The 15,513-nt window shown below is 46.7% G+C and overlaps 1 protein-coding gene across 1 annotated transcript in view; it reads left to right on the top strand.

Annotated features, from left to right (window-relative positions):
* ZFAND4 (zinc finger AN1-type containing 4) overlaps positions 1 to 15,513 on the top strand; it is a 46,654-nt gene that overhangs the window by 3,178 nt on the left and 27,963 nt on the right. Inside the window, exon 2 of the mRNA XM_068257605.1 lies at positions 9,874 to 10,131. Coding sequence (XP_068113706.1) covers positions 10,029 to 10,131 — 103 coding nt within the window. The 5' untranslated portion in view covers positions 9,874 to 10,028. The remainder of the gene's footprint in view (positions 1 to 9,873; positions 10,132 to 15,513) is intronic.

Below are 15,513 nucleotides of genomic sequence, written 5' to 3'. Positions count from 1 at the left end.
CTCCAGATACCCCAAAATTGCTATGGCTCTACAGCCCTGATTAGACCTCTGTGGCCACTATGTGCACATACCAGATTTTCTAGAAAGATTTTTGGGGAAATAATTTCTACTTTGAGTACAGGTGTCCTGACATCACTGACCATGTCTTTACTGATTTGTAATGTTGGGTAATTAAGGGGAACCTGAATTTCAGGTTTGATACATACCTAAGTAGAGGGAAGGCTCTGGATACCATAGAGCCGTCCTGGACCTTGGTCTGTCCCGTTGTTGCTGCTCTGTCCCTGATTGAAGTTATTTGACCTCTTGGGGGCAGTCTCTTGACCTCTTGGGGGCAGAGGTCTCGGGGCAGCATCCCGAACTACTTGTGTTCCAGAGTAGTTCCAAAGACAAGCGCATCCATACTGGGCATATGCAAGTCCAGACTTGTGCATGCGCCGTACGGAGGCGCTTGTCTTCGGAACTACTCAGGAATGCGAGTAGTTCTAATTCCTACCTGAAGAGTAGTGAGGGGCTAACAAGTCAAGTAAACCCAACTTTGGGCAGTGCAGGAATGATGGCATGCCCCGAGGCCCGCAAAGGCTCTGTGGCAGGGCTTCCAAGGCTCTGTGGCAGGGCTTCCAAGGCTCTGTGGCAGGGCTTCCAAGGCTCTGTGGCAGGGCTTCCAAGGCTCTGTGGCAGGGCTTCTCACCAACAGTGCATGTTTTGTTGAAATCCTCAGAGGTTGTTGAAAAGCAGACCTGAACTCAGAACTTCCTCTCTGCCCTATAAGATATGCAACAGCATAATAAGCTTTAAGGAAAAACATTTCTTTGTTACAGCTGATACAAAATACTGCAATAAATCTGCAGTGTCTACTTCCTGCTTTCATGGAAGCAGACATATTGTTAAAATCCTATGTTTACCAATTAACTGCTCTGCAGTGGCAGCCAGCTGACACAGCTGAGGGATCAAATTACACCTTGTGATTAGTCACAGATGAGTGGGAATTGGACATGACGAACTCTTTAAAAAAATACAGGGTGCATTTCTATATGTTTCCTTCTGTACTGTGCAAGAGTTCAGGTCCACTTTAATCAGCTCTGCTGAGACACTAATAACCTCACCTATAAGGCTTGGTTCATACTTCGCTGAAGTGGCAAACGGATCAGTGAAGATGGATCTGGTCACCGGTCGATCGGATCAGTTTTCACTCCATTGCCACTCTATTTCCGTTCCGCTGCTTCCATTACGTGTTCCCACTTCCCCCCCAGCCCCCACCCCCACATTGTATTTTTCTATTTAGAACAGTCCGTTTCTTCACTAGTGTGAAGAAACGTTCCGTTTTCTCATTGCCCCCAATGCAGTGCTTCAGCTTTTGTTTCCGTTCTGCTCAGCGGTCCGGAAAAATTGGTGCAGTAGGAAACTTGCGGTCCCTTTCAGGGGATCGTGCGGAATGGATCTGCGTGAACGGACGGATGTGAACGGATCAATAGGCTAACTCTGGATCCATTCGCATTCGTTCTGTTCCCTTCCGATCCGGGAATGGACAATTTTTTAACTCTGTGAATGTTAAAATGTCTTGTGGTTTTCTGCAAAACATGCACTGTTGGTACTCAAGAACAGGGTTGGTAAGCTCTGCTCTATGATACCCAAGAGCCTAACCCCCCCCCCCCCCCCCCCATTCACACAGCTACTAATTTGCAAACCTTGCAATAATCCTTGCCACCATTCTCTATGACAGTGAAGGACTGCAGATTGTTGTCACCAACAGGGAATGTTTAAAAATCTGCACAGCCATTTGCCATTAAGGAATATAAACGTGTGTCTAGTCTGTGTCTCTGAGGCCTTGTTTATCAGTCATACAGTGATGTGTGGTGCGGGGAAAGACGTCTTTAGCTGTGAGAAATGAAGGCTGTATTCCTATATACACACTGAAAGCATGGCTGCACCAAGATGCACACCACTGCACGCTGCTGACTTGGCTTTTGTGTAAATGGCAGCCGCTGTACTTTGTGATCAGTGAGGCCAATCTATAAACAAGATCTTACAGAAATTGGGGAGGTTCTTGTTTTATCTGTAGGGGAAATGGTACAGCTGCTGCATTTTATGTTCTACTGTTCATAAATCTTTTTCCTGAGTGGAATAATAAGCGTGCTGTTTTTATGCACGGAGTCGATGGGCTTTCTTAGAGCTGCCGTTGTCATGGTTTATATGGCTATATTGATGCTCACATTATGTTCCTCCCTACGTCCTCCAGGACGGCCCTCCTGAGATTGTGTAGTCTCCCCTCCCAAATCGGAAACACCTGACAAGAATTAGAATAATAATTAGTATAAATCCCACCCCTCCACAATCTCCCCTCAGTTTTTTGTATGTTTCCTACACTCACCACGGAAGCACCTACGGAGTCCTGGTGGTAGGGGAGCCTGATGGCACCTACTTTGTCTAAGGATGGCCAGGCAAGAAGGATTGAAAGGATGTCGTTGGAGAGTGGTACGAGTCAGCGCTGGGCGCGACCCGTCTGGTGGTTTTTTTTTAGGCAGCCAGACCTGTTCTCCACTTGGGGGTGGGGGAGGTTGTAGGATTTCTCCCATCCCACTGCTCTCCTGGACGGCATGGCGGCTGGGTGACGCCGTCTCCTCTTCCGCATTGAAGTTCCGGAAGTTGAAGGCGGAAGTGACGCGGAGGCACGCCGCATGACGCAGCGGCGGCGTGCGCGTACATTAAAGGGGCGGTTCAGGCGTGCCAGCGGGGGTCATTTGCACGCAGTCTGGCCACGCGTTACAGCTCTATCTCCGCACAGCACTCCGCAGACGGACGCCAGATCACCCAGCACGCCAGCAGGTTTGCACTGAGTGCAGCAACACTCTGCAGGGGCCATGCAGCAGCCAACAGAGCCCTCTCCAGAGACGAAGCAGACGCCTCCGGCTGGCACTGAGGAGTCAGGTCAGCAGCCGAAGCCAGTCAAGAGCTCAGGAAAATCTAATAAGTGTACTAAATGTGGGGGCAGGCTACCTGAGGGAACTTCTAAATCTTTATGTGCTGATTGTTACAATAAATCAAAGTCTCATTCTCCGAGACCCGAGAGCACTACTGTAGCATTGTTAGATTTAATGAAATCAATGAAACAGGAATTAGCTACTACATTTTCTGCATTTAGAGCAGCTCTACCTCCTTGTCCAGTCCAGATGGTCCCTCTTCCACAGGTTCCGGCAGCTTTACCAGCATCATCTAGTGCCCAGCCTGTTGTAATAACTTCCCAATTACAGGTTCCACAGACTGGTTCTGTCCCTATCGATCAGAGTGTATCCTTGCCTGTACCCCCTAGTACCCAGAGGGTGGATACGGAGGTTCCCCAGAACGTTGGTATTGAGAATCCCTCACCGTTTTCGGACGTTTCTGAGGCATCAGATGAGGGAGAGCTGGCTGAGTCTGACGCTTCAGGTAATACATCAGCTACAGTTCCTAGGTATCTGTTCAATGCTGAGGACACGTCTGAGCTGCTGAAAGCAGTTTATGATTCGGAACAAATTGAACAACCTAGGCCATCCTCTACTCCACAAGATGATATTTATAGGGGACTAGAGGATCGCGGAGGTCGGGTTTTTCCTGTCCATAGAGCGGTCAGGAGTATTATTTCCGCTCAGTGGAAGGATCCGGAGGGAAGGCTTTTTATCCCTAGATCTTTTAAACGGCGCTTTCCCTTTAATATGGAGGAACATGAATCATTGTTCAAGTGCCCTCGATTAGATGCTCCTCTTTCTCAGTGTTCCAAGGATACTGATTTATCCTTTGAAGATATGGGGACCTTGAAGGACCCGATGGATAGGAAGGCAGAGGCCCTGCTTAAAAGAGCGTGGGATTCAACGTCCTTCTCTTTTAAACCGGCCATTTCCTCGGTTTGTGTAGCCCGGAACTTGGATAAGTGGGTTCGTGGGCTCCAGGAACGTCTGGAGGAGGGCACTCCACATGCTAGAATCCTAGAGAGCCTTCCGGTTATCATCAAATCTATTGCCTTCCTGGCGGACGCAGCAACTGAATCCCTCAGAGCTGCCGCCAAGACAGCGGCCTTAATTAACTCGGCACGAAGGGCCGTTTGGTTAAATACGTGGCAGGGAGATGTTACCTCCAAGCAGAAGCTATGTGGAATGGCGTTTCAGGGGGATCTTTTGTTCGGACGAGATTTGGACTCGGTTTTGGAAAGATCTTCCAATAGAGCCAGGAAATTCCCGGATAAGAATAAGAGCGGGAAGCGGTCCTTTCAGAGCAGGAAGCCCTTTCTTAGGCAGGACCAGCAGAATAGAGGGCAAAGACAAAATAAGAAATGGACCTATAATGCAGGCAGAGGCAGGCCATTCCTGTTCAATAAACCCCAGCCAGCCCCGTCCACTGCAGAGTCCGCCAAGTGACAGCCAGATCCCGGTGGGGGGGAGACTTCTCCACTTCTTTCCGGAGTGGCAGAAGATAACAAAGAACGACTTTATTCTATCTCTGATCCAACTGGGTTACAAGATAGAATTTGTATCTCCTCCTCCCTCCCGGGTGATAGTCACTTCTATCCCCAGGGACCAGATCAAGGCAGAGGCCCTTATGGACTCGGTTTCCTCTCTTCTGCAGAAGAACGTGATTCGACCGGTTCCAACTCAGGAACAGGGGAAGGGGTTCTATTCGCGGGTATTTTTAATCCAGAAGAAGTCAGGGAAGTTTCGAATGATATTAAATTTGAAGCCCTTGAATCCCTACATTGTAGTGAAGAGGTTCAGAATGGAGAGCATTGCCTCAGTTCGCAACCTCATATCTCCAGGGGATTTTCTGGCATCAGTGGATCTGGAGGATGCTTACCTCCACGTCCCGATACACCCGCTGTTTCAGAAATATCTGAGATTTGCAGTCCGGACGGGGGAGTCGATATGCCATTTTCAATATCAGGCTCTCCCGTTCGGAATTTCGTCGGCCCCAAGAATCTTTACGAAGATTATGGCAGAGGTGATGTCCTTTTTACATCTCCACAATATAAGGGTCCTGCCTTACTTGGACGACTTCCTTTTTATGGCAGGAACCCGAGAAGCCTTGCAGAGGGAGCTAAATTTTTCACTCCAGCTCTTGAGCAGTCTGGGTTGGATAGTGAGCATGGAAAAGTCTCAGTTACACCCGGTTCAGAGCTTAATTTTTTTGGGGCTAAGTTGGGACACGACGGTCAGACGTGTCTTTCTACCCAAGCAGAAGATAGACAAGCTGAGGTCAGAGATTCAGGGAATCAGATTGGATTCTCAGGTTCCCCTTCGAAGGTTAGTATCAATCCTGGGTCTAATGTCGTCTGCCATTCCAGCAGTAGAATGGGCCCAGGCCCACTCTCGGGGCCTACAGACTTGGGTCCTAGCGAATTGGGACAGAGATCACCGGTCTTTAGACAGGAGAGTGATGTTACCCGACCAGGTTATACAGTCACTTCTCTGGTGGGATCATTTGATCAATCTAGACCAGGGTCGCAGATGGAACCAGGAGATCCCATTAAAGTTGTATACGGACGCGAGCGCCTGGGGTTGGGGTGCCCACTGTTTGGGTCACCAGGCTCAGGGGCGATGGGACGAACAAATGTCTCACAAATCATCCAATTACAGAGAACTCAGGGCGATCCTTCTGGGATTACAGGCCTTGCATCCGGTAATCTCCGGCTCGGAAGTCCTTGTGTTCTCGGACAACTTTGTGTCGGTCTGTTATGTCAGGAAGCAGGGGGGCACTCGTGTTCCGGACCTGCAGGCCCTGACAGAACAGATCATGTCATGGTCAGAAGCCAACCTGGAGTCGATATCAGCGGTCCATGTTCGAGGGATCCACAACAAACAGGCAGACTCTCTGAGCAGGGGCGTGGTACAGGAGTCAGAATGGGAGCTCAATCCCGATGTTTTTCAGGAGATCACAGAAAGTTGGGGATCTCCGGTTCTCGACCTGTTTGCCAATCCAGAGAACGCAAAAGTCAGAGATTTTTGTACCCTGGATCCTTCTGTTTCAATAAACAGAATAGATGGCCTGTCGATTCCGTGGCCAGAGGGACTGCTTTACGCTTTTCCACCGTTCAAGTTGATTCCAAGGGTTCTCAGGAAGATCCTGACAGAACAGGCGGAGGTCTTACTGATCGCGCCTTGGTGGCCGAGGAGAGCTTGGTATCCTCTCCTTCAGTCTCTTGTGATCAGGGGCCCTTGGCATCTACCATGCAGACCGGACCTGCTGTTACAGAAGGGCCAGGTCCATCCGAGCCCAGAGGTCTTACATCTGACCGCATGGATCCTGAGGAGCAGATTTTGAGGCATCAGGGATTTTCCAGTGATGTGGTTAAAACATTACTGGCCTGTAGGAAGCCAGCGACTAGGAGAAAGTACAACAAAGTTTGGTACACCTTCTCCGCTTGGAAACAGAGGGATGTTTCCAGGTCAGATAACATTATCTCAGTTTTGGAATTTTTACAGCACGGGGTGCAGTTAGGCTTATCTGTTAGTACCCTAAGGGCCCAGGTGTCGGCCCTTTCGGTTTTTCTTTCTAGGCGACTATCTGCCGATGTTTATGTTAAAAATTTTCTGAAGTCAGTAGAGCGTTCTCAACCGATCCCTCAGAAACTGGTTCCTCCATGGGATTTGTCATTAGTATTGGATTTTTTAACCTCAGACAGGTTTGAACCCTTGGGTTCGGTCCCGTTAAAGTTCCTTACACTTAAGGTTGTTTTTTTGGTGGCCATCACTTCGGCTCGTAGAGTCGGTGATATTCAGGCATTGTCTATTAAAGATCCGTACATGGTGGTCCATACTGACAGGATTATCTTTAGGCTAGATCCGTCATACTTACCCAAGGTATCTACGTCCTTTCATAGGACTCAGGATATTGTACTGCCATCCTTTGTGGCTAATCCACAGAATGACAAGGAGAGGAGGTTGAGCTCTTTGGATGTTAGAAGGGCAGTTTTGATTTATCTGGATAGAACCAGAGAGTAGAGAACTTCCACTAGCCTTTTTGTATCATTTGGTGGTTCTAAGAGGGGAAGCCAGGTTTCCAAGATAACAGTGTCTAGATGGATTAAGCAGCTAATATCCCTAGCATACTCAGAGGCTCAGTTAAAGGTACCTGACCACATTACGGCGCACTCAACAAGATCCTTATCAACGTCTTGGGCGGAGAGATCAGGAGCTTCTCTGGAGCAGATATGTCGGGCCGCGACTTGGTCCAGCCACTCGACCTTTGTCAAGCACTACAGAGTGGAGCTTCTTTCAAGCCAGGATCAGGCCTTTGGCCGCAAGGTTCTTCAAGCCGTTATCCCACCCTAGAGGTAAAATTTCTCGCTAAATCTCAGGAGGGCCGTCCTGGAGGACGTAGGGAGGAAGTGCCGGCTGCTTACCTGGTAGCAGTGTTCCGGCGAGTCCTCCAGGACGGCCGCCTAAGTTCCCGACCCTATTATATCTATTAATGGTATGGTAGTGGTTGGTGGACTAGTTGTTTTCTCTTCATTAAACTGAGGGGAGATTGTGGAGGGGTGGGATTTATACTAATTATTATTCTAATTCTTGTCAGGTGTTTCCGATTTGGGAGGGGAGACTACACAATCTCAGGAGGGCCGTCCTGGAGGACTCGCCGGAACACTGCTACCAGGTAAGCAGCCGGCACTTTCATGCAAGTGTCGGAGGAGCTTGAGCCCTGCACACGGGTCATGCTGTGAGCACTGCCTTTGTACACTAGGCAGATGTTACATACACAGCAGGTAGACAGTAGAACTGGAAGAGCCATAGCTCTGCTGGACCTGCAGTTCCTGAGCAGGAAGTTAAGACTCAGAATGCTCTCTTGACTTTCTGGTATTAAACGTTAATCCATTTCAGCTCTTTTCTAAAAAACACAGGCTTAACTACACCTGTCCAGTCAGCTGTTATGAAGCACAGCTATAGGAGGGGCCTGGCTGTACCTATTGTTGAACATTGTAGAGTGACATGATATTACCACTGCCTAGTGTGGTAACCTCGCTTCCACTGACCTGCAGAATTGTGTAAGAAAGCAACTTGTTGGTTCCCCAGCTAAGGATGAATCTCCTCAAACTAAAATCTCATTCGTGAGCATCAGAAGATGCATAAAAAAGTATGTTGGAAAGGAGCAGGTCATTTCACTTTCTAGCTCTGCAGATTACCAGTACTTGAAATCTAGAGGAGTCTTTGGCTTGTTTTAGCTCTCTTTTTCCACATTTTCCATTTATCCGGGGCTGCCTATGGTATTAGCCTCAATTTCCTGTCTCTAATAACTTTTCTAGAGTTATCACCATGGTGATAAGGCATGTACTATTCAGGAAACATTTTACCTCAGGCAAACCTAAAGTTAACTCTTCTGTCTTTATGTTAAGGAGAGATCTCTAAAGTTAACTCTTCAATCCTTAAAATAACTCAGAATTCTAAAGCTAAAGAAAGGCTGTTAATTAACTGTGTATGAAAATAACTACAGAAGAGGTAATTTAACTACATAGGAGGTAACTTAAAGAGTGAAGAGATAAGATAACTCTCTCACTGTGTGGTGGCAAGTTATCTCTTGCCTCATTATCTCCAGCATGATCTTAGTGAATTGAGGCCAATGTTTTAACAGGACAAGGGCCTCAATTCACTAAGATCATGCTGGAGATAAGGCAAGAGAAAACTTACCTCCACACAGTGAGAGAGTTATCTTATCTCTTCATTCCTTACGTTACCACCTCTGTAGTTATTTTCACATGCAGTTAATTAACAGCCTGTCTTTAACTTTAGAATTCAGGAGTTATTTTAAGGATTAAAGAGTTAACTTAAAGACAGAAGAGTTAACTTTAGGTTTGCCTGAGGTAAAATGTTTCCTAAATACTACATGCCTTACCACCATGGTGATAACTCTAGAAATGTTATTAAAGACAGGAGATAAGCTTAGTGAATTGAGGCCCTTCTCTAGGGCAATGTCTGTGTCTCAGGCAGTGTTTTTTTTTTTTTTTTTTTTTTTTTTTTTTTTTTTTTTACATGGCAAACTCTCAAGTGCAGGGATAAAATCCCTGATCCAGGGATTTTATCTGATTGCCATCTGGAGTCAGGAAGGATTTTTTTCCCCTTTTGGGGCTAATTGGACCATGCCTTGTAAGGGTTTTTCGCCTTCCAATGGATCAACAGGGATATGTGAGGGAGCAGGCTGGTGTTGTACTTTGTTTTCTGGTTGAACTCAATAGACGCATGTCTTTTTTTTCAACCCAAATAACTATGTAACTGTGTGTCTCTCAGGCAGTGGTTTGTCACATGGCAAGCTTTCCAGGGCAGTGTCTCTCTCAGGTAGGTGTTTGTCACATGGCAAGCTCCCCAGGGCAGTGTCTCTCTCAGGTAATTGTATGTCACATGTCAAGCTTTCCAGGGTAGTGTCTCTCTAGGGCAGTTGTCTTTCACATGGAAAGCTCTCCAGGGTACAGTCTCTCTAGAGCAGTTGTCTTTTACATGGAAAGCTCTCTAGGGCAGTGACTCCCTTGGGCAGTTGTTTGACTCTGCAAGTTCTCCAGGGCAGTGTCTCTCTCGGGCAGCTGTGTTTAACTTGGCAAGCTAAGCTTTCCAGGGTAATGTCTCTTTCTGGCAGTGGTCACATGGCAATCTCTATAGGCTAGTGTCTCTCGGGGAGCTGTCGCATGGCAATCTCTGTAGGGCAATGTCTATCCTCCTCTGAGGTAGTTGTTTCCCATGGCAAGCTCTTGAGCAAATCTACTGACATGGCATACTCCTTTATGTTGCCCATGGCCACTGAGTGCCGAGGTAAGTGGACTTATGATTTGTGGCTATCTGCTTTTCTGGCAAATGTGACTGTTGTGGCCACTGTGGAGCCTCGTTGGCAAGTAACATTCTCCAATGCATCCTTTTGTATCTCTAGGTTTGAATATTTGAAGATGAACAGCTATACCAAGCCATCGCTACTGGGGCCTGAGGTTTCCTAACTTCAGTCTAGCTCGTTCCGTATACTATGCAATGACCAACAGAAAGGAACCTTCTTTTGATTGACCTCTGTAACATAAAGGACCTTTTCCAATGGAACTCTTCATTGAAACTCTGACAGGAACGCGGTTTCAGCTCAGAGTATTTCCATTTGAAACCGTGGCACGTGTTAAAGCAAAAATTCAGAGACTGGAAGGTATTTATAATGTCATCTCAAAAGTTAAAGCAATTCTGAACAAAATTTTTCTTAACGTGTACCTGAGATAAATTCATGAAAGCATTTATATGTACCAGGGGCTTCCTCCAGCCCTCTTCAGGCAGTTGGCTCCCTCTCCAACCTCCCGGACCGATTAGATCCGCTGGCTGTGCGGATAAATTCTTCAGTTGCCACCAGTTGGTGGGTACAGTGCATGTGTGGCCACTTGTTCCCCCATCTCGCTCCCATGCCGGGCATGCGCAGTGAGCAGCAAATGATGGATTTACTTGGACGACGGGAGCCTACAGCTTGAAAGGGGCTAGAGGAAGCCCCAGGTATGTATAAATTATTTTTTTCATCTCAGGTTTCCTTTAAACTTTTTTTTTTTTTTTTTTTGGTTTACTTCAGCCTTTGGCCTGGTGCACACCAAAACCCGCTAGCAGATCCGCAAAATGCTAGCAGATTTTGAAACGCTTTTTATTCTTTTTCTGTAGCGTTTCAGCTAGCGTTTTGCGGTTTTGTGTAGCGGTTTTGGTATAGTAGATTTCATGTATTGTTACAGTAAAGCTGTTACTGAACAGCTACTGTAACAAAAAACGCCTGGCAAACCGCTCTGAAGTGCCGTTTTTCAGAGCGGTTTGCGTTTTTCTTATACTTAACATTGAGGCAGAAACGCATCCGCAATCCAAAATCTGCAGCAGCCCGGGAGTATGCGTTTCTGCAAAACGCCTCCCGCTCTGGTGTGCACCAGCCCATTGAAATACATTACCCTAGCGGATCCGCACCCGCAAGCAGATCGCAAACCGCAGCGGAAACGCTCCGGTGTGCACTAGGCCTTTCTGTGGAACGTTCTACATACCTGAATACAATAGTTTTGCTTATGCATAGTGCCCTCTCTCCTTGCTGGCCAGAGCACAGAATGTGTTTTCTCTGTTGCATGGGAGCTGCCAACTTGCAAGCTTTGAAAATAAAATTTGACAGTTGATTAAAACACTAATTGGTTATATCTGCCTCTAAGCTTCCTTGAGAGGATTGTGTTTACACAGTTACAATTCTAGCACTGAGTCAGTGCTGATAAAATTCACAGATCTCTGTAGAAGCTGATGATGCTGGCCGGTGGTAACTGCTCTTCCCCTGCAGCACTTTGTTCCAGGTTTGAGCCTCACCTGGTATGCTTTTCGCTTGGAGTTTGTAATTTCAAAATAAAATCTCATTACCATACAGTCTACTAGCAAAGTAACTTATGTTGTTATAAATAGGATAAATGGCCAAATATAATCTGTGGTTCTTATCTACTGTAGCACTGCTTATTTTAAACCTATAATGGGTAAAAACTAAGAAATGTCACTTTTAAATGCTTAAAAATGAAGTAGTAATTCTAATGAAATGCCACTCTAAAGAAAGTCTAGTTTATTTTCTTCAGGAATATCTTAAAAAAAAAAAAAAGTTTTACAATCTCTCTCTCTCTCTCTCTCTTCTCTCTTCTCTCTTCTCTCTTCTCTCTTCTCTCTCTCTCTTCTCTCTTCTCTCTTCTCTCCTCTCTCTTCTCTCCTCTCTCTTCTCTCTCTCCTCTCTCTCTCCTCTCTCTCTCCTCTCTCTCTCCTCTCTCTCTCCTCTCTCTCTCCTCTCTCTCTCCTCTCTCTCTCTCTCTCTCTCTCTCTCTCTCTCTCTCTCTCTCTCTCTCTCTCTCTCTCTCCTAGCACTTCGCTAGCTAACTATGTGCCCCAAGTCCCCCGGCACCTCTCTGACCCCCCCCCCCTCTGACGTCATGCGCAGTCCCGATCTTACCCATAGCGAAGCCTGGAGCGGATTGGGAGGCTGCGCCATCGCGGGATCCCTGGGGGGTACATATAACGGCGGCGATCGGAGGGACTTGGGCCACATGGTTAGCTAGCGGAGTGCTAGCTTAACAAAATACAATTTTTCTTTAAAAAAAAAAAAAAAAACCTCCCGGGGCAATGTGATCCCCTGCGGCGGCTAGCCCGACCGTAGGTCGGGCTTACTGCCAGGGAGGTTAAAGGGACCCTGAGCAGAGGCTCTGGGTATGCATATAAGCATACCCACATCTATTTGGTAAAGAGGATACACTCCCCGACCCCTTTTCTAAGCTCTCCTGCTCCCGGGCTGGCTGCTATAAATTACATTGATTCTATACCACACTATGCGCTGCCTCACAGTCCACTAAAAATGAGGAAGTCCAGAGTCTCACAGTACTCGAAACAGGTCCTCTTCAGTCTTCAAACCATCAAGCCTCATGCAAAACAGAAAAAACACAACACCTCTTCATCGCATAGGCTGCCAATTCAATCGAGAAGTCCTCCACCAGTTATGGCCCGTGCACAGTAACTACCAGTATCACCGCCAGCCGTGCGCACCACCACCCGTGGTGACCGCTCTCACCTTATGCTATGACTGCCCAGATCACAGACAGCTACCACAGCATGTATGCACGATCACTAGGTTCCCAGCAACCTCAATCAACTGTGGTTCACCTTCCCAGCTTCCAGCCACAAGATACAGCCCACTGTAACTAAAAGAAACATAAGTAAAAACCAGCATATCATCAATTTAAAAGTTCAGGACGTCTCCTTCTGCACTGCCGGTTTAAGCCGCGCCCGTCCTGAACTTTTGGGAACCTAGTGATCGTGCATACACGCTGTGGTAGCTGTCTGTGATCTGGGCAGCATATATATCGGGTGAGTATGATCTCGGAAGGTGGGGGTGGCACGGTGTTGATGGTGGCCCCCATAAACTTAAAACAGTGATATATCCCGGTGAGTGGTCCCTTCTCCATGTCAGTTACACAGCCTGCGCAATGATTTTTTAATAGTTTTTTTTTCTGGGAGATCTGCTTGGTAATTGCATTGGATAAGAAGAGTCAAAGGATCGTTTGGAAACCACATGCTGTGACAGCTGTCTGTGGGTCTGGGCAGCCATAGCATAAGGTGAGAGCGGTCACCACGGGTGGTGGTGCGCACGGCTGGCGGTGATACTGGTAGTTACTGTGCACGGGCCATAACTGGTGGAGGACTTCTCGATTGAATTGGCAGCCTATGCGATGAAGATCTGTTGTGTTTTTTCTGTTTCGCATGAGGCTTGATGGTTTGAAGACTGAAGAGGACCTGTTTCGAGTACTGTGAGACTCTGGACTTCCTCATTTTTAGTGGACCGCTTCGTCCCACAAGGAGGGCTATGTGAACATTACACCTCCAAGCCATGGCAATCTAGGGCCTAGGTCAAGCCCACGGCAATCTAGGGCATAGATCAAGCCCACGGCTGAAGCTGGAACCCAGCCACGGGTTAAGCCAATGGGTGGAGTATGGAGTTGAACTCACAACCTCATGCTTGCTAGGCAGAAGCAGTACACCTGATCCCTCTCACCTGGCTAGCACGTGTTTGTTTGCTGCCATGCTGCTTATACCACAGCTATGACACACAGACCTCTGAAACATATTTAAATTTTTATTAGTGCTGTAGTGTGATGAAGTTAACCATGTTCACTGGAAATGTCTAGTGGTGAGTCATGTGCTGCATTCTAGCAACTCCTCTAATGAACAAAATAAAGAACTACTGTCCGAGTACTCCCTTCCTCATAATGATATGAAAGAATGATTAATTCTGTCCCACACACATTTTTCAGGCAGCCATCTTGAAATGTAGGAAACTTTTCATTGCCTCATAAGTAAGCCCCTCATATCACGATTATCACCGATTTGCCTCATGAAATTGTTGAACTGCATAGAACAGAGGTGTGTGTGAGTTCATATAATTCATATCCCTTCTCAATGCACTTACTTGCTTAACATAGTCAGGTTTTAATTTCAAACTTCAACCAGGAAACAGAAAAAGTTAAACTACATCAAATCCATGTAAGGTAATAGCGCTAATTGTTCTTCCATACTAGCTACTCTGTTTATGTATAATACCTTTCAGGAGTGTTGCTACATATGACCTTCAGGTTAATCATCAAATTATGTTTACATAATAGATTGGCCAGCAAGCTCATGGTGAAACAGAACTCATAGGAGTGTGTAAGGGGATGAAAGGGACCAAAAAGCCCTCTAACTAAAATGTTATGCAAGACAGAAGAAGTTTGCCTTCTTAAAGAGGAGCTGTTAGATAATAGGGTCTCAGAGAAAAAAAACACATATATCAGTAGCTTAATTTTGGCTGTACTTACATTACATATGCATTTCACTGTCCACGTTTGGATTTCACAGAATTTTTATATAGTATTTGCAGAGATTGATGCTCCTTGACAGCTCATGGCAGGTTCCATGTTTGACTGTCTTGTATGAAGCCAATTGTGATGTAATATCCTCCCTTACCCTGCTTCCTGATGATTCGACTCACAAAAACGATCCGGATCAAAGATCCTAATGGTTCATGATCCGGACAACACTACTGTGCAGTGAATATGAATTAGCCATGTGGCTAGGAACAATAGCGGACTCATGCAGTATACTCTAACGGAACATGTGCCCTGTGAACAGCACATTGATTTTTCAGTGCTGTGAACTGGGCTGCAAGTTACAAGCTGCTGTAACATGACCCTGTAACTTCTCACTGTGAAAGCAGCCTTAGGGCGGGATAGGGAAATGAAGGGGAGGACCAAGGGAGTGCAGTAGGGAGAAGAAGCAGCCCCAGAATGCTTTGCGGTATCTGTTATGCGGCCTGCCGGCCTCCTAAGGAGCTTGGGAATATAGAGGCTTGCTATTCAGCAAAAATCAAAGTAAGAGAGTTTTTTAACTTCAGTATTGCCTTTTTAGCTTCCTTCTAAACTGTTTCACACCGGAGAATAGAGGTTTAAATGACCTTTTGCAGCCTGACAGTTACTCTTTTTAAAGTAGAAGGTATTTGCAGTTATTTAGGTTGGAGGGAGCGTATAAAGCCCCATCTACACGGAGGGACATTGTAGCGATCCGGCGGCTCGATTAGCCGCCAGATCGCCTCTTCCGCGTGCCCGCCGTATTCGATTCCCCGCTCGTGCCCGCTCGTCCCCGCCGGCGCCGCTTATCTCCTGCGCGATTCCCTGCCATTGTCCCCTCGCGGGGATGGAGCAGGGAATCGGCGGTACGGAGATCCGTCCTGTCGGATCTTATCAATCGAGCCGCATCGATAAGCAGCATCGCGGCCGCATCTACTCGTCTCTCTCAATGCATCACTGCTAAAAGCATGATTTGCATATTCAGCAGTGATGCGTTGTGGGAGACAACATAAGCTCACGACAACCTTAATTACAAATACCTTCTTTTTTAAGAAGGCAAACTTATGTGATGTATACATAAGTGAGCAAGCATTGGCCCACACTCTCTGTAGTCTCTAGTCTAGACCCTTTTTTGAGCTGTCTCACAAAGACTGTAAGCATAAGAAGCCCATCTT

This window comes from Hyperolius riggenbachi, chromosome 10 (assembly GCF_040937935.1).
Source record: "Hyperolius riggenbachi isolate aHypRig1 chromosome 10, aHypRig1.pri, whole genome shotgun sequence".
Classification (NCBI taxonomy): Eukaryota; Metazoa; Chordata; class Amphibia; order Anura; family Hyperoliidae; genus Hyperolius; species Hyperolius riggenbachi.
The sequence above is the reverse complement of the archived record's forward strand: the minus strand, read 5'-3'. Positions and strand labels throughout refer to the sequence as shown.